The sequence below is a fragment of the Ailuropoda melanoleuca genome, chromosome 16 (genome assembly GCF_002007445.2).
Source record: "Ailuropoda melanoleuca isolate Jingjing chromosome 16, ASM200744v2, whole genome shotgun sequence".
Lineage (NCBI taxonomy): Eukaryota > Metazoa > Chordata > Mammalia > Carnivora > Ursidae > Ailuropoda > Ailuropoda melanoleuca.
In genome coordinates this window covers 42,422,865-42,442,026 of record NC_048233.1, presented here as the reverse complement: position 1 = coordinate 42,442,026, position 19,162 = coordinate 42,422,865, and the positions used below count along the sequence as shown (strand labels likewise).

The 19,162-nt window shown below is 50.3% G+C and overlaps 1 protein-coding gene across 1 annotated transcript; it reads left to right on the top strand.

The window, feature by feature from the left end:
* The first annotated feature begins 9,000 nt into the window (after positions 1-9,000).
* Positions 9,001-15,626, top strand: KRT4 (keratin 4). Its single transcript, XM_011229904.3, has 9 exons — positions 9,001-9,588; positions 11,180-11,394; positions 12,338-12,398; positions 12,785-12,880; positions 13,442-13,606; positions 13,873-13,998; positions 14,411-14,631; positions 14,873-14,907; positions 15,017-15,626. Exons 1-9 carry the CDS (start codon positions 9,073-9,075, stop codon positions 15,199-15,201), a joined length of 1,620 nt encoding a protein of 539 aa, XP_011228206.2. The 5' UTR covers positions 9,001-9,072; the 3' UTR covers positions 15,202-15,626.
* Positions 15,627-19,162: the final 3,536 nt, after the last annotated feature.

Genomic DNA, 19,162 nt, shown 5'->3' with positions numbered 1-19,162 from the left:
TGAACAGACATTTCTCCAAACAAGACATACAAATGGCCAACAGACACGTGAAAAAGTGCTCAACATCACTCGGTCTCAGGGAAATACCAATCAAAACCACAATGAGATACCACCTCACACCGGTCAGAATGGCTAAAATTAATAGGGGTGCCTGGGTGGCACAGCGGTTAAGCGTCTGCCTTCGGCTCAGGGCGTGATCCCGGCGTTATGGGATCGAGCCCCACATCAGGCTCCTCTGCTGTGAGCCTGCTTCTTCCTCTCCCACTCCCCCTGCTTGTGTTCCCTCTCTTGCTGGCTGTCTCTATCTCTGCCGAATAAATAAATAAAATCTTTAAAAAAAAATTTAAAAATAGAACTACCTTACTACCCAGCAATTGCAGAACTAGGTATTTATCCAAAGGATACAAACATAGTGATTTGAAGGATCACATGCCCTCCAATGTTTATAGCAGCAATGTTCACAATAGTCAAAATATGGAAAAAGCCCAGATGTCCATCAACAGATGAAGAGATAAAGAAGGTGTGGTGTACACACACAATGGAATATTACTCAGCCATCAAAAAGAATGAAATCTTGCCATTTGCAATGACGTGGATGGAACTAGAGGGTATTACGCTAAATGAAATAAGTCAGAGAAAAACAAATACCATATGATTTCACTCATATGTGGAATTCAAGAAACAAAACAGATGAACATAGGGGAAAGGAAGGAAAAATAAAATAAGATGAAAATTGAGAGGGAGGCAAACCATAAGAGATGATGACCTCTGGGAAGCAAACTGAGGGTTGCTGGAAGGGAGGTGGGTGGGAGGAAGGGATAATTGGGTGATGGGCATTAAGGAGGGCACTTGATGTAACGACCACTGGGTGTAATATGCAACTGATGAATCACTAAATTCTACCTCTGAAACTAATAAAAAAATAAATAAAAAACAAAAACAAAAGAAAATCCTAGCAAGCTGAATTCTGCAGCATATTAAAAAGACCATACACCATGATCAAGTGGGATTCATCCCTGGCATACAAGATTGGTTCAACCTACGCAAATCAATAAACGTGATATATCACATTAATATAATGAAAGATAAAAATCATATGATCATCTCAATAAATGCAGAAAAAGCTTCTGAAAAAACTCAACACCCGTTCATGATAAAAACTATCAACAAGCAAGGCCATGTATAAGTAACCCACAGCTAACATCATACTCAGTGGTGAAAGGTTAAAAACTTTTCCTCTAAGATCAGGATCAAGACAAGCGTGCCCGCTCTTATGGCTCCTATTTAACAAAGTACTGGAAATCCTCACCTGAGAAATCAGGCAAGAAAAAAAAATTGAAGCCATCAGAATGGGAAAAGGAAGAGGTTAGATTGTCTCTCTTTGCAGATGATATGACTTTATATATAGAAAATCTTAAACACTACCAAATAACCATTAGATCTAATCAATGAATTCAGTAAAATTAAAGGATACAAAACCAACATACAAAAATCAGTAGTGTTCCTATACACTAACAATGAATTATCTGAAAGGGAAATAATGAAAATGATCTCATTTATAATACCATCAAAACCAACAAAGTATTTAGGAATACATTTAACCAAGGAAGAGAAAGATCTGTACACTGGACACTGTAAAACATTGATGAAAGCAATCGAAGAAGATACAAACAATGGACAGATATCTGTGTGCACGAACTGGAAGAATTAATACTGTTAAACTGGCCATACTACCCAAGGCCATCTGTAGATCCAATGCAATCCCTATCAAGATTCCAGGAGCCTTTTTTTTTTTTTTTTAACAGAACTGGGAAAAACAATAGGAAAGTTTCTATGGAACCAGAAAAGAAGAGTCAAAGCAACCCTGAGAAAGAACAAAACGGGAGGAATCACACTTCCTGATTTCAAACTGTATTTATAGCTGTACTAATCAAAACAGTATGGTATCAGCATAAAACAGACACAGAGACCAATAGAACAGAATCAAGAGTCCAGAAATAATCTGTTCATGTAGTCAACTAATATTTGACCCAGGAGCCAAGAGAAAAGACAGTCTCTTCGACAAATGGTGCTGGGAAAATTGGATATTCAAATGTCAGCGAATAAAGCTAACTTATACTGCTCACAAAAATGAACTCTTTAATGGACTAAAGACTTAAATGTCTGAAACCATAAAACTCCTAGAAGAAAACAGGGAAAAAGTTTCTCGACGGGGTCTTGGCAATGTTCTTCGTTTGGGTATGACCCCCAAAGCATAAACAACAAAATAAAAAATAAGTGGGACTATATTGCACTAAAAAGCTTCCACACAGCAAAAGATATAATCCACAAAACAGAAAGGCCATCCAGGGATTGGGAAAAAAATATTTGCAAATCATATATCTGATAAGGGGTTCAAATCCCAAATATATAAATGACTTACACAACTCAAAAGCAAGAAATCCAAATAATCTCATGAAAAAACGGGCAGAGGACTTGAATAGACATTTTCCCAAAGAAGATATTCAGGTACATGAAAAAGTGTTCAATGTCACGCATCAGCAGGGAAATGCAAGTCAACACCACGAGGACATCCCGCCTCATGCCTGTTCGGATGGCCCTCATCAAAAAGACCAGAGAGAGCAATGCCAGGGTGGCTGTGGAGATTAAGGGAACCCCGTGCACGGCCGGGGCGGCTGTAAATTGGTGGAGCTACTGCGGAAAACAGCGTGCAGGGGCCTCAACAAGTTGAAAATAGAACTACCATATGATCTAGAATTCCCCCTCTGGGAATATATCTGAAGGAAACAACATCACGATGCTGGAGAGATCTCTGTCCCCCCATGTTCATGACAGCATCGTTTACAATGGCCACCACATGGAAACAACCTAAGTGTCCATCGTGGATGAGTGGATAAAGGACATGTGGTCTGTAACCCAACAGGATACTATTCAGCCATAAAAAAGAAAGCGATCCTGACATTTGAGACAACAAGGATGGACCTTGGGGACATATGCTAAGTGAGATAAGTCAGACAGAAAGACAAATACTGTATGCTCTGGCTTATTTGTGGAACCTAAAAAAATAGAACAAAAGAAAGAACACCTCCTAAAAAGATCCGACGTGTGGTTACCAGAAACGAGGGCTGGGGGGAAGGGGGAATTGAATGAAGGTGGTCAGAAGGTGCAAACTTCAGTTGTAAGAAATGTATTCTGGGTACGTAGCGTACGACGTAATGACTGTACTTAACAATGCTCCATGGAAAGTCACTAAGAGGGTAGATCCTGAAAGTTCTCAGCAGAAGGAAGAAGTGGTTTTTTTTGTAACTATGTAGGTGATAGACGTTAATTACTCTTATTTGGCAATAGACGCATATGCCAAGTCACTCTGCTGGACACCTTAAAATTCTGCAGGGTGGGGGGGCAATTATATCTTCACAAAGACTGGGGAAAAAAATCCACATTTTAATGGGACTTTGTGGTTCACAAATCTATTTCTTTGCCTGTGACCTCCAAGCAGTCCCAGAATTCAGCAGGTGGGGGCACGTGATAGCCCATTTTACAGGTGAGGCAATTACTGCTCACAGAAGTTGACTCTTATACCAGCAGCCATATAGCTGGTTAGTGGTCCTTCCCCTATCATGAGTTGCCCCTTTTCCTCTTCATCTCCACAGCTCCCTACTCTGAGCCTGGACTCTACTCTTCATTCCACACCCAACTGGTCTCTGCCCTCCATACCCCCAAACCCTGTTACCAAATCAGTGTGCCTGAGTCAAGACACCCCTTCCTGGGCAACCTGACATCTCCTGTTGGAATGACCTCTTCTTGATATCCCCTGCATTCTGAGCCTAGTCACCCAGTCCTCCTTGGAAGAGCCCAGACATGCCCGGTGAAAACTTCCTCCAGGGTTACGGGAAGGCCAGCATTTTTGAGCCAAACCCTAAACCACAGCTTAGGAACACAAAGTCTTAGCACTTAGCAAAATCCGCCCCACCTTACCAACCTGAGTGGTCTCTAGCTTGGGAGACAGTCACACTTTCAGAGGGATGCTTCTCTTCTAGGGGATAGAGTGTAGACCACCCCCCATGTCCAACACCTTCTAGGAATAATAGCTAACGTTCACGGAGTGCTGGCTATGGGCTGGCACGGCTGTCAACCCTCTGATTCACTCTTCACAACAGCCTCTGATAGAAGTACATCTTGCAGACGAGAACACTGAGACACAGAGTGGCTAAGTTACTTGTCTAAGGTCACATAGCCAGTAAGCAGCAGAGCCGGTGTGGACCCTAAGCAATCTGATTCCAGAGCCCAAGTTCTTACCAACTGGGTTATGCTGCTCTTATAGCAAAAGAAACAGAGAAGCTGGGGGGTGCTGGAGCTGGAAGGGATTTTGGATGCGATCTAGTCCAAACTTTTCATTTTATAGGTGAGAAAATGGGCTGAGAGCCAGGGGGAGCTTGCTCATGGTAGAGTAAAACAAGCAAACGGTTTCATTGAAATTCTATTTGGAGCTGAAAGCGAAGTGGAGACATTTGGATTATCACGCAATGAAACTCAAAGATTATATCGCTTGTCAGAAAGGCCCGCTAAACAGCATGTTACTTAGAAACCTCACTGAAGGCTGGGAAAGGGCTAGACAGAGGGGTTCCCACACCGAGTTCCTGGAGCCCGAGGATCCCAGGGGCTGCTCGGGGATGTAGGCAAGCTCACAGCCCCCCTCCGCCGCCTCCCTACCCCGCCCCCCAGCCCCGCTGGGCACCAGTTGGAGCCGTCTACTTTTGTCNCTGGGCACCAGTTGGAGCCGCCTACTTTTGTCTGTTTTGCAAAAGGGGCTCCGCATGTCTTTGATGACAAGAACAGTTTTGCTGTCAAAATGTGTCGGTTACCTGGCTTGCTCAGGCCCAGGGTGGGAAAGGGCAGGCCCTGTGCACAGAGCGCCCCCCCCACCCTCCGGGAATGTAGGAGGCCCACCTCTCCCTGTTCTCCCCGGCCCCTTCCTAAAATGCTGACTGGTCCATTTCTGCAGTGTCTCTGATCCCCAAGTTGGCTCTGGCTCCCCGAAGAGTGACTCAGGCCTCGTGCAGCGGCCGAGGCCCGGTGACAGTGACTGAATGGGGCAAGGGCACCCGACCACGGGCCAGGGAGGGCGGGGGCTCTTTCTCACAGCACACACCAGCTGTGGGGCTGAGTGAAAGACTTCGGGATCCCTGTAATCCCCAGGCTGAATGCGAGGGCTTGCCTCCCTCGCCCAGAAAGCCCAGAGCAAACACCCCTCCCGCCCCTGCTCCACACCCCTGTCAGCTGCTCGTCCTCTTTGATAAGATCAGGAACAGCGGCCAGAGGAGGAAGGGTCACGGAGGACAGCAGTGGAAGCTGTGCGGGTGGGATGGGGACCAGCGTTTAGCCGTTGCCGTCCGCTAGAGACGCCTCGTCCAGCATCCGGACTCCAGCCCAGGCGGGCAGCTGGCTTTCTCCCTTTCCCATCGCTGCCTTTCTCACTCGAGGGCAAATCCGCTCTCGCAGACTGAACCTATGTCTACCCTCAGTTTCTCCGGCTACATACAATTTGGGGGTTTTGTGAACTTCTGACAATTCTGATTTAATAAAGCCACAGAATATGACTCTCGTCTAGAACTTTCTTCCTGTTTGGTGTGGGTTTATTGTAGGATTTGTAATTAAGTTAATTTGGATTTGGTTAATGGAAGGACACAGAATCGGCCCCTGGGGACGTTGTCCTACCTTATTGAATACTTGCAAGGACAGGGGCGCCTACACAGAGCAACCAATCATGTGACAAAATCAAGGACAGAAGGAGCAGAGACCACTCCGCAGAGCAGGGAGCGTGCTGGTCAAGGCTGTGTTGCTGCTCTCTCTGGTGGATCCTAAGCTATGGGGCTGTGGAAGTTGCTGGGTTGTTTTTTGTTTTTTCCCCTGCAGGTGTCACGGGGGCAGTCACTGATGGAAAGCACTGTGGTGTAGAGGTTAAGGTCGCAAGCTTTGCAGTGAGACAGAGAGCTCTGGCTTCCCACCGCCATCACGTCTTAGCTGTGTGAGCTCAGGCAAGTTACATAGCCTCTCTGAGCCTCAATGCCTGCAACTCTAAACTCTAAAGTGAGCATAGCAGCACCTCTTTCGCAGGGTTGTTGTGAGGAATGGAGCTGTTCTAAGAAAAGCATCCAGTGTCTAGCACGTAATAGTCGCTCTCAACGAGAGTCCCTTCTATCAGAAAAGCACCACGGCCTTTCCCTTGTCTTATTTTTTTAAATCTCAGGTTGGTATGTGCCTTGATTTAGCGTTAGCTTCATGAGAAGTACCTCAATTGAAAAGTACGCACAAAACGAGATTGATTGTATATGATATATTATCCCCTCCCAATCCCTTCCACCCCCACTTTCTTTCTTCTCCTTTTTTTAAATTTTATTTTATTTATTTGACAGAGAGACAGCACAAGCAGGGGGAGCGGGAGAGGGAGAAGCAGGCTCCCTGCTCAGCAGGGGATCAATCCCAGGACCCTGGGATCATGACCTGAGCCCCCCAGGCGACGCCCCCCCCATGCACCACCTCATTTCCTCCTAGCATTGGAGTGTCACAGACTGCAAGATGCAATGGACACTTCGGGAGCCACTTTGGGGGTTCACCTCTGCAGAGGCAAACCCCCCTCCTAGCCCACGAAAGTCCTCATCCATCCTCCAGGGGCAAGAGAACGGAGCGGCGAGTGGGAGGTGCAGAGGGTTTGAGCTCCGGGCCCTCACTCAGGCTGCGATCCTGGTGGCCTTCCCATCTCCTCTTGGGGCGGGACGGCTGCAAATCAGACCTCAGCTTCCCAGGGGGGTGTGGGGCCATGTCTCCTCTGCTCCCATAGCTGCAGCCCCAGAGACCTGGCGTAGCTCCACCTTTCTCCCCAGCCGTGCCCACGCCTGGCGTCAGGGTACAAGTCAGCAGACCCCGGGACACCAGTGCCCTCAGAGCCCCCTTGACCTGAACGGCCAGTTCAGTCAGGTTTGTTCAGGTGCCTGATTCTGGACTGGCTGCTGTAGAAATTAGACAACTGACTTCGTATCAGGCAGGATGAGACAGTGAGAGTCTGGGGGTGCAGAGACTTTGGGACCGGACTGATTGAGTTCAAGTCCTGGCTCGACTGCGTGCAGCTCTTTGACCCCTCGGAGAGCTTTTAGGAGGGTGGAACGGTGCCATGTGTATAAAGCACTCGGCACAGGCCTGGCACAAAGCCGGCGCTCAATAAACACTCGCTGAAAAAGAGAGTGCAGGTTCCACCGTCTCCCTTGTAGGGGGTGGTCCTGGCTCTGGGCGCTCACTTAGTGCAGGTGGAGGGACTACCCATTGGGTTTTCTTCCGTGGACCTTCAGTGGAGCCTGGGGGTCTCCTGGCCTCGCTGCCATGGCTTCTCCACCCACCCTCCATCTGTTTAGAGGTCTCCTGGGCTGGGCTGGGTGGAGCTGAGCAAAGGCTGAGGTCAGGGGTGCCGAGGATGGGGTGTAGACCAGAGGTAGAGGTGAGAGGAGGGCAGGGAGAGAGGGTGAGGGTGGGGGTGGGGAACGGAGAGAGCTCCCAGCCGGTCCAGCCTTCCTGGCAGCCCCGTCTCCGAGAACTGGATCCACCGACCTCCCTCTTTGAACCCCATAGGCCCTGCCCTTTGTCTTTGCAGGGAGGGAGCCGGTCCTTTCTGCCGTGGCCGGCTTTCAGTCGGTCAGGGTCAGCTCGGCCTGTGGGGATGACCCTGGCTCTGATCGCTGCTATTCCTTGGATTTGGAATGGCAATCTCATCAGGGCTTTAGGAGAGGGGGAGGGCTGCAGGTCTGTCTAATTTCTCATCCTAAGTGGCAATGGTAAAGTCTGGGCAGGAGAAGAACGGATGTCCAGTGACCTACTATGTGCCAGGCACTGGGGGGGGGAGGATGGGTTGAATGGGTTCAGCTAGTTAGTGGCAACAGGTGCGATTTGAACACAGATCCTTGTCACTCAGTGGGGAAGAATTGAAGTCAGGGCTTAACACCAGGATTTTGCAGTTAAAAACATTGTTCTGAGAAGGGGCTCCTGGGTTTCACTCATCTGCCAAAGGGTCCTCAGCACTGAAGAGTGAAAAACTCCTGCCCTGAATGCGGGGACCCTTATGGGAAACAGAACACGCTCTGTCCCGCTGGGGCTGAGCAAACAACTGGGCCACAAACGGACCAGGGGGGCACACCCAATAGGGAGCCAGCTTGGAGACGCTGATCTGGAAGCCTGCAAACACAGCCCCAAACAGAGGCCGGAGAAGGAACGGGCATCTTGAGGGCCCGAGGCAGTTACCTCGCCTCAGTTCCCAGCTCCGCAGCGGGCACGTAGTAGGTCCTCAACAACTGTGTCAAGTTAGGTGAATCTTGATCTAGGTTTGGAAGGCGCTGGAATATGGATTTCTTCTTCTGTAGGTGCGTGCGGGGCTGAGTGCAGGTGGGGGAATAATACTGACGGTCACAAATACAGGTGCAGCTTGTGACAGTTTACAACGATCATCATCTCGCTGCATCTTGAGAGGAGGTGAAGGTAAATATTTGTTTTATTTCCAATTTCTGGGGAAAGCCACCGAGCCCCAGATGGTGACCTGCTCCAGGTTTGCAGAACAGGTAAGAGCAGCTGTGCCCCTGAATCCAGGCCCTCAGTTTGCAAACTCTGTGGAGTGAGAGAATGGGTGACGGGCCATCTCATGGGGAGCCGGGGGGCCGCAGGGAGGCTGTCTAGAGTGCAGTGAGTGGCGGGCCCGAAGGGCTGGGCCTGGGCAGGGGCCTGTGATTCAGGAGGCCCTGGGGCACCGGTTCGAGTTCTCCTGGAGGGGAGTGTGTTGGGTGCCTGTAATCTGTGCCCTCCGAATGACATCTGGAGGTGTGTTTAGTGACATACTCAGCAGGTACGAGAAGGATGGGCCTGTGCCAAAGGCCCAGCCCAAGGATGTTTCAGATTTTTCCCTTTCTGCCCCTGCAACCAAGCCCTGCGGCTCCAGCACATATAAGAGACCCAGGCTAGGGCTGCAGCATTCACAGGCCTGGCCCCTTGCGTTTCTCTGACGACTCCACGCTCGCTCTCCTCTCTCCAGCCATGATCGCCAAACAGCAGTGTGTCCGAGGCGGGTCCCGGGGCTTTAGCTGTGGCTCCGCCATCGTCGGTGGGGGCAAGAGAGCTGCGTTCAGCTCAGTCTCCATGTCTGGGGGCGCGGGCCGCTGCTCCTCTGGAGGCTTCGGCAGCAGAAGCCTCTACAACCTTGGGGGGAGAAAGAGCATTGCCATCAGCATGGCTGGGTCCCGACAAAGTGCCGGCTTTGGGGCGGCTGGAGGTTTCGGCGCTGGCAGCTTTGGTGCTGGTTTCGGCGCTGGCAGCTTTGGTGCTGGTTTCGGGGCTGGCAACTTTGGTAGTGGATTTGGGGGTTCCTTCAGCGGACGGGGTGGTCCTGGCTTCCCCGCCTGCCCTGCTGGCGGGATTCAGGAGGTCACCATCAACCAGAGCCTGCTGACCCCACTCCATGTGGAGATTGACCCCGAGATCCAGAAGGTGCGGACGGAGGAGCGCGAGCAGATCAAGACCCTCAACAACAAGTTCGCCTCGTTCATCGACAAGGTGAGCCGTCCCCTTGGCCAGATAAGGCGGTAGAAACCAGGGCTCCTGAGTCCTGGGATCTCAGACCTGAGCCTGTTGCAGCATCGGAAACCACTGAGCTGCTCTGGGCTTCCATGTTCCATCTGTTCAAGGGGAATCCTTCCTCTTTTGTGTCTTCCTCTTCTGTGCATGGCTGGTGGGAAGATAGGCTGCTCAGACCGATGCAGTGTTCGGAGTCTTCCTAGCCATGCTGTGTGATGTTGGGCAAATCGCTTAACTTTTCTGAATCCAGGCATCCCAGCTTTTTCTCAGATTTTGGTTTCAGAAATAACATGGTTAAGAATTTAATAATGAACTAAAATTAATTATATAGTTAACGTAATAATTTAACTATTGGCACTCCTGCTGTTGGAGCAGAAGAAAACCAGCCTGGTTTCTCAAATGAAAAGGGGACCGAAGCCAATGACAGACTCTGGGTCCCACTAGGACCTTGGAGGGTTATCTTCTTCATCCTCCCAACCCTGGGCAAAATTGCTCCTTTCTGGATCTGTTTGCAGAGAAGAGGGATCTTACCTTTTCTTTTCGTAATCCGACTTCCTTTCCCAGGCAGGGTGTAGAGATTCAAGTCCTTGAAGCTCAATTGCAGCCAAGTATGATGGATGATAGCAAGCAGATCAGCCCAGATTGCTGAGTCACCCAGAGACTAATGACTGAGTGGATGAGTATAGCCACTCAGTCGAGGATGCCCTGGTTCCCCGTACATCGGTCTTAGTCCTCTCAGATGAATGGGGCAAGATAGAACCATCTGGAAGTAAACTGAGGGGAAGTGTTTGCTTTACTTGTTAGTTGAGTAAACTATCAGCAGCTTGAAGAGGCTTTATGGTGACTCCAGGACATACAGTTGTAAAAGCGAGACCCAGGGTTTGGTACTTCCTTGTCTCATCTCCCCTTTTGGGTTCAGACTGGTCAGTGACCCTGACCTGCTTTTCTTTCAGCTTTGCAGCACACAGTGGGACTATGAAGCTAAGCTGCTACCCTGGTTCATCTGGTTAGATGTCTTTATAGAGAGAGGGAGAGTTCTGGGAAGTCCCCTCGCAGGGTGAGCCTGGCAGAGACTCAGAATGTGTCTAGGGCCTTGATCTTAACTATTTAGACAATTGTACACAGGTCTAAAGAGACACACCAGGTCCATTTACTTAAAAAAATTGTCAGTGAATTTATCATTCCTTTGCCTTGGGTCAGGATTGCTTTGAATGCAAGAGTCCCCAGCCTGTGGTTGTATGTCCTAGCCTTATTCATTTTATTATTTCCTAGAAGTTCAATGTTCTTCTCAGCACCTCACCCAGGGCCTCCGGATCCCTGGGGTCAGGAAGTTGTACTTGCTGCATAGTCAGGCCCTGCGGCTCTGGCCGTGCTCTGATCTCCTCAACACGTGTGGCCCATTTGCTGCCATGGAGCGCGGCCACCATGTTGACCCCAGTGGATGGTGCCTGGAGTTGCAACATGGTGGCCCTACTTGCATGGCTTTTGGGTCACCCGGGTGGACTTGGCCAGTCCTCCTGCCAAAGCTTCAGGCCCTCATCGGTTGGTTGGTGCCTTTTTAAAAACACAGGTGCGGTTCTTAGAGCAACAGAATAAGGTCTTGGAGACCAAGTGGAGCCTCCTTCAGCAGCAGACAGCCACCACATCCAGCAAAAACCTTGAGCCTCTCTTCGAGGCCTACATCAGTGCCCTGAGGAAGCAGCTGGATACCTTGGTCAATGACAAAGGACGCCTGCAGTCTGAGCTGAAGACCACACAGGACAGCGTGGAGGACTTTAAGACCAAGTATGTGTGGAGGATAGAAGGGTACTGCCTGAAAAAGTCTGCCCAGCCATGCCCCAGGCTCCTGGGCTTCTGTCTGGTCATTTAGAATTCCAGCTCTGAAGAGATCCCAAAAGGGTCAGAAAGGTTCCCTACTTTGTTCCCCTGCATCTCCATGGGCCCTTGTAATGGGGTGAGGCCTAGTAACCTTGAGTTGCCCCAAACAGAAAATGAGTGATATGCTCAGGGAGTCGGGCTTGCCCTATATAATCAAGATCGAAAACCGTGGAGATGAGAAGTGGTGTGGCGTGGTCAGAAGAATGCAGCTTGTAGAGACAGATGGACCTTGTTTGAATACTCAGTCCTCCACTTACTAGTTATGTGCTCTTGGGTACCTTGCTGAACCTCTCTGAGCCTTATTTTCTTCATCTTTAAAATGGGGATAATAACCCGAGCTTTGGAGAATTAAATGGAATTAAATGAGATTGAGAAAGCTTAATACTGGACATATAATGAGCATTTAATACATAGTAGTTCCTATTATGCTCACTATGGGATGGAGCTGAGAAAATCCCAACCGCCTCTCTCTCTGTTCACTCTCACAACAAAGAAAGAGAACTGGTATTGGCAGCATTCCTGATAATGTAATCCACCAAACGGACAGCCCTTCTGCAGAAATAAAACCAGCCCGAGTGTGGCTGGCTGTCCTCCTCATGCCTTATCTCTTGAAAACAGTCTTTATTAAGTTTGATTTCCACTTCTCTGAAGAAACTGGGGTCTAGACTGGTATGTCACACATGTCACTAATAAATGTAGGTTGAATGAATTTTTGTATGAAAATGGGAAAATGTAGACAATTACCTGGATATTTCCAAATAGTTAGGTGTTTGAAACCCAGCAGCAGAGATCCGGGAAACACCAGCTCATTGTGGGGCTTCTGTCTTCTCCCTCCCATCCCTACCCCCAGGTATGAAGATGAGATCAATAGGCGGGCAGCTGCAGAGAACGACTTCGTGGTCCTCAAGAAGGTAAGAGATGAAGGAGGGGCCAGAGAGGCCGTGAGGGCTCCCCTTCCCTTGGGAGTGGTCTTTGGCTTGAATCATGGGTTCGGTCCATCTTGGCCTCACCTTTACCCCACTTGGTACTATCCAGATCTATGCGGTCAAAGGAGTGAGTATCTGGGCCAGACCCTAAGGAATAGAAGTTGGGGAAGAAGCCCATAGGGATCATTAACTTCCATTTCCGTAGTTGGCTTTAGGGCAGAGTATGTCAAATGATTAGTCCCTTGCCACTTTGCCTGGTGCTGAGACACCTTTCCTAAATGCTGCTGGGAACACCTTTGTGTGTCACTTAACACCCTCTTGCCCCTATTGGAACTTCTGTACCTTGTCTCTTCCCCCCTTCTCCTCTGCAGGACGTGGACGCCGCCTACATGAACAAGGTGGAGCTGGAGGCCAAGGTGGACGCTCTGAACGATGAGATCAACTTCTTGAGGGTCCTCTTTGCTGCGGTGAGGACTCCAACCCCCTGCATTCGAAGAAGGGAATCCCATCTGTGAGGCTGCTGCGGGAATTCCCAGTTCTTTGAAAGGGCTCCAGCTCTCTTACTTGCTGCGGGTGCTCTCAGCAAGGTCATAGGTAGAAAGAGTTGAAGTGAGAGACTCAACCGGGAGGTTTTTGAAACCAGGTGTTGTCTTAGAAGGGGTGATTAGATCTCAAGATTGCATGGGGTAGAATTTCTTGCTGTCTAGCATTTCCCTGGTGAAATGAATCCCTTCCATTCCCTTCTATTCAACGTCCTGAACACCTACTGACATGGGAAGGCTTATGGATCTCAGAAAGCAGTGAAGACTAGAAGCATTACTTTTCTGTCTTGAAATGTCACCCATGACTTACTTGATTTCTACATAGAAACTTAGTATCCTTTCCTCTCCCTACACACTGGGACGCCAGCCAGCTCTGCTTCCATCTGAGACTGTGGCATGGCCATTTCCATGACCACAGTGGATTTCTGGTGTCAGAGATGAGGGAAGACTCTCTGGGGGGTCTGACATGAGATATTTTCCCTGCAGGAGCTGTCCCAGATGCAGACGCACGTCTCAGACACATCCGTGGTGCTGTCCATGGACAACAACCGGGACCTGGACCTGGACAGCATCATTGCTGAGGTCCGTGCCCAGTATGAGGAGATTGCCCAGAAGAGCAAGGCCGAGGCCGAGGCCCTGTACCAGACTAAGGTGGGTGTCAGGGATCTCTCAGGAGTTGGGAGTGGTTTCTGGGGCTCTGCTTTTGATTTCTGAGAGCAGGTGATCATCAGCTCAAGCCCAAGAGAAGTCAGAGATGAACTGATCTTCCAGGCATCTCTGATCCTGGTCTGATGTGCAATTACGTGACATCTTGTACTATCCTTGCCACCTGTACCTATTTTTGCTGAGTTCACGTGAGAACAGACCCTACCGCAACACCCCTGACCCCCCATTCCCTGTGTTTTCCTGGATATTAGGTCCAGCAGCTCCAGATCTCGGTTGACCAACATGGTGACAACCTGAAGAGCACCAAGAGTGAGATCTCAGAGCTCAACAGGGTGATCCAGAGGCTGCGGGCTGAGATCGAGAATGTCAAGAAGCAGGTGGGTGTCAGCATTTTCTGGCCATCGTACAAGGCCAGGGGCCTAAGACAGGTGTCTCTATAGCAGACAAGAAGATCAGGCATCCGGCCAGAGCATCCTGAGCTTGCATGCGGGGATCTGTGACTCCTTATATAAGCCATACCCAGGTCTTTCCAGCAATGCCCTACTTAACCTGACATGACACCCTGGTAAATAAGGTTTCTTGGCTCTTCTTCATTGATTTGGCTCATCTTCATCTAATCAGTCTGGTGGGGACATTGATGGGCCCTGGCTGGAGTAGAGAAGGTGCGGAGAAGGACAGACAGGATCCTGACATCTTAACCCAAGTAAAGCTGGCACAGGACTGGGGATGGGTGGAGAGGCCCTGACAGCAGGACGCTGATGATTGCCTCTTCGATGCCATTGTCTACAGTGCCAGACTCTGCAAGCATCTGTGGCTGATGCTGAGCAGCGTGGGGAGCTGGCCCTCAAAGATGCCTACAGCAAGAGCACAGAGCTGAAGGCCGCCCTGCAGAAGGCCAAGGAGGAGCTGGCCCGGCTGCTGCGCGAGTACCAGGAGCTCCTGAGCGTGAAGCTGGCCCTGGACGTGGAGATCGCCACCTACCGCAAGCTGCTGGAGGGCGAGGAGTGCAGGTGGGCCAGGGAAGGCAGGGCAGGAGTGTGAGGGAGGGAGAGACCCCAGCACCAGCACTTGGCACCACTGCTGGGCCAGATGTATGGGTGTATTGTGGTCCAGGGCAGTGTAGACAATAGGTTCACATTCAGTCCTTTAATTTGGCTGCGTAAGGATGGGACAGGTGCTTGAGACCTGCTTACTGAGCCAATCATGGCTCAGGGTTCTACTGTGACTCACTACTCTTTCTCTCCCCCACAGAATGTCTGGAGAATGCCAGAGTGCCATGTGCATCTGTAAGTCCCTTCTGCCCCGGCTGCGGCTGTTCGTTCACCCTGGTTTGGGCTGAGACCCCTGATTGCCGGTACTGTTGGAGTAACCATCTCCTTTGCCTTTCTCCTGCAGCCGTGGTCGGTGGTGGCGCTAGTGCCGGCAGCGTCGGCGGAGGGTTAGGAAGCTGCTCCGGGTTTGGCCTGGGCAGTGGCTTTGGCTCTGGCTCCGGAAGTGGCTTTGGGTTGGGTGGTGGTGTTTGTGGCAGCTCGGGCAGCAAGATCGTCTCCACCACCGTGACCAAGAGATCCCACCGATAGAGGAGACGAGGTCCCTGCCGCCCCTGAGCCCAGCTGGGCCCAGCCCTGGTGTCTCTGTTCTTCCTTCACCTCCACCTCCACCCTCCCTCTCTCGGGCTCATCTTACCAGTGTCACCTCAGCGTGGAGTTTGGTAGCTTCTTCTCGATTTGGGTCTGGTGACCTCCCTGGAATGGGTGGGGTGTCAGCTGACTCTTCGCCTGGCATGGGCAGAGGAGAACCCTTCATCTCCAGGCCATCAGGGTCAGGTGTGCCCCCTCCCAGCCCAGGATCCCAGATATCCCTCTACATCAGGACCAAACTCCTGTGTCACTTGACAACAACTGGCCCTGCAAGCTCAGGACAGGAACCACTCGGTGACCCATCCACCCCTTCTCCTTGCCTCTATCCATCTTTGGGTGAATCTTTAATAAAACACTTTCATCATTCACTGTGAGCCATTGTCCTTGTTCCCTGGGGAGAAGTCTCTAGAATTCAGGTGGGAGTAGAGTAGGCTGGGGCCTGAAGGATCTGTCTGCACAGATCAAGGTCATTACCTAACTTGAGGGAGAAGTGAGGTGTGTGGAGCCTGAAGGCTGCCTACAGAACAGGGGCACAGACTCAGAACACCCAACAGTTACATAAAGACGATAGACGGTCGGAGCAGGGCCATCCCAGCACTGAGCCTGCGGTGAACCTGGAGGGAAGGGGGAGAGCAGAGTCAGTCAGGGGCTTTCCACTGAATATGGAATGGGGGTTAAGGAGCTTATGGAGAGTTTATACTCAACATCTAGCAAGGCCTCCCCATTTTCATGAGACTTTATGCAGAGGACTCAATCCCACTGGGCCAGCAAGGTTTCCAGGAACTTGTTCCAAGAATCAACAAGGTCCCGATTGCTGGGTGCAGTGGAAGCACGTCGTTCTCACAGAGCTTTCGTGCTGGGCTCACTTTCCCATCTCAGGTGGTTACGTCTGGGGTTATGTCTCTACTGCTGTCCCTGAGTGGTGGGATGTGGGGGAGGGGAGGCAGGTCTGCTAGAGGGGTAGAAGGTCACGCTGCCGGACTGAAGCCAGCCCTGGAGATGAGGACTGATGAAGTGAAGAATGGGGTGAGGACGGGCAGAGTGAGGATCGGTGCAAGGCTTTGTGGACACCCTGTTTCCGTACTGGACCAATTCCAAGATACCTGGAGGAGCATAATTTTTCTGCACAGCTCCCTCTCTGGTCCGGCCTGAATCCCTCCTACGGCAGGTGGAGAATACACTCATTCCTTTGGCCACCCAACTGGGGCTTCCCACCCTGGACTGCCAGGCAATTTGTTCAGACTCCAATCCCTCCAGCACAGTGCCCGTGGGGCCCTTATTGTGCAGACAGAAGGGCACACAGTTTGCACAAGGCCAGTCCCTGCCCGTGTGGCCTTCACACAGCCCTGGAGGCAGGTTCAGGGCAGTAGGGACAGAGCGACAAAGGGTTACTCTCAGGGGTTTGTGCTCCCTGGGCTGGAAGGCTGGTCCTTCATTCGCCCTGCCCCAATCTCCCCATTGTCTTGGGACAACCCCCGCCCCCCCAAGTAGCCAGGCCCCAGTGGGGCTGAATACAATGCTTTACATAAGAAACTCCGATCAGGTGGGTGTGTATCTTAGAATAAATGTGTTTTTGTAGGCAAGCGGCTGTGTGGGTATGTTTGTGTTTTATTTCTTTAAAGAAGACTCCGGGTTTACATAAAAGAGGAAGAACATTCTTGTTGGTCTCGATTACCAGAACAGTTCGGGGGAGTGGGTCCCGGCCATGATCCATAGGTTTGGAGCTGGCCGGCTATACAAAGGGGATTATTTGAAGGGGAAAGTCTACTTCTGAGATAATAGGCGCCACTCTTCTCTTAGACCCTCCGAATTGGACCCAGCCAGCTCTTTGAGTTCAGGGGAACGAGGGAGACACAGGTTGCATTACCTGCCCCTTGGAAGGCCCCGCACTCTCCATCCCTCCGAAAGGCTTTACCTGGAGGCCTACTAAAATCACTTCTCACACTGATGGCCCAAATGTGGGTTGGCAGGTCATTAACTCAGTTTATTTGATTCGTCTGCTCTGACCCCCACTCTCCAAGCTCTTGACTTCCAGCCTTGGCTACAGCCTAACAGATGGTTTGGCTCAGGCTCCTGGCTCCCGAGCAATGACCTCATTTGCATAGGTCCCTCTCCCTCTACCAAGACCTTCTGCTCTGGGTCCAGCCTTCCTGGTTTCAGAAAATTCTTGCCAACATTTCTGAAGTCTCTCTCCTTTGTCACTAGTGAAACTGAAGGATAGAGCAAAGAGGGTTTTTTTTTTTTAGTGTTGTCCCATTGCGGGATTTTGATTTGGCCTACTGTTGGGACCCAGGCTTTGGATTCTAACACCAGAGGACCTCAAAATACGGCAAGTCCACTCCTATGTCTTGGGTGATGGTCAAGGTTTAGTGAGACAACTATCTAGGGAAATAACCGAGGGAGTCGTGTCCCCCCTTACTACTCCCCAGGGCAAGGTAATAGTGGGCAGCCAGGACGAAGGGAAGGAGCAGGCTGAGGGGAGAAGCCATTTTAACATCTGCTCCATCTTTTTGCTCTGTTGAAGGTGGAGACTGCATAGTTACCTTTGTATCCCGTGAGGAGAAGGCTGGAAGTGTAGGGCTGTGGCCATGGAAGCTCTTGGTGGGAGCCCCAGGGCTCAGGCTCATTGTTGCCCACAGTTCCCTGGCTGACTTGGGGTCAAGGTAAAATTGTTCTGCACCTCTGGGTTTTTTACTTGAAGTGTGGTGGATTTGGTCCTCAAAAATTTAAAGGAGAAGCTAGATAAGCTAGGGAGAGGTTTTGGGCAGAAAGTGTTTGGATTGCCGTTTGCCATTCACTTATCCATCACCCTCTGCCCATCAATCTACCATCTATCCATCCATCCATCCAACCATCCATCCATCCATCCAACCATCCATCCAACCATCCATCCATCCATCCATCCATCCATCCATCCATCCATCCATCGTCCATCCACCCTTCATTAGTCTTTGAACTCTGTAAGACAGGGACCATGATTTATTTATTTTGATATTTCAAGGCCAGTGTGCTTGTCACATAGTAGGTGTTTAACAAATGTTGGTTTAATGAATGAACAAATGTCCTAGGCAACGTTCTAATAAAAATTAGACTATTCTTTCAAGGCGTTTTCAGTTGGGATAATAATGACTAGATAAAAACATGAACATATATAATTTGTTAACCAGATAGACACGTTCTTGGGAATTGCAAACAAGGGCTATGGGAGTCCAGAAAAGGGTGAAATTACTTTCAGTCTTGGGTGAGGGGGTTGGCAACCACAGGAGGCTTCATGGAAGAGGTGACTTTTAAGTCGGGTCTGGAAGGACAGGTAGGCCTGGGTGTTACAGGTGGGGATGGGGAGAATGGATCCGCCAGAGGGCAGGATTCTAACCTCCTCTAAGAGGAACTCCTTTTTTCCAGGAAGTCTCCTGAGCAGCTCCACCCTATTGGCCCACCCTGTTGGTCTGACTCCCTTAGGCTTCCTTAGGCTTCATTCTGATCACATTCCCTTCCCTGGGTGGTGTCCCCGGGGGGGGGCTGCAGCATTGCCCTTATCGGACTGGGCACTTGCCTGCCTGCAAATCCACTGTCTAAGAGCTTCAGCTTGACAAGCATTACAGGGGGCCGTCACTCTTAGGGACGACATAGTCTATTATGAGTGTGTGCGTGTGTGTGTGTGTGCGTGTGTGTGTGTGTGTGTGTGTGTGTGTGAGCGTATGGGGACTGTCAGGGAGGCAGACATATATTAGATACAGATTTTCCATACTTTCAGGGGAATGTTAACAGCAACAGTAGAAGTCAGCCAGGTGAAAGGGGTATGGACCTGGAGCTGGGGTGAGGGGCACAGGGGAGAAGGGGGCTCTAGGAATCAAGAGTCTCAGAGCAAAAGCAGGGAAGTGTGGCACAGCTGAATGGGTAT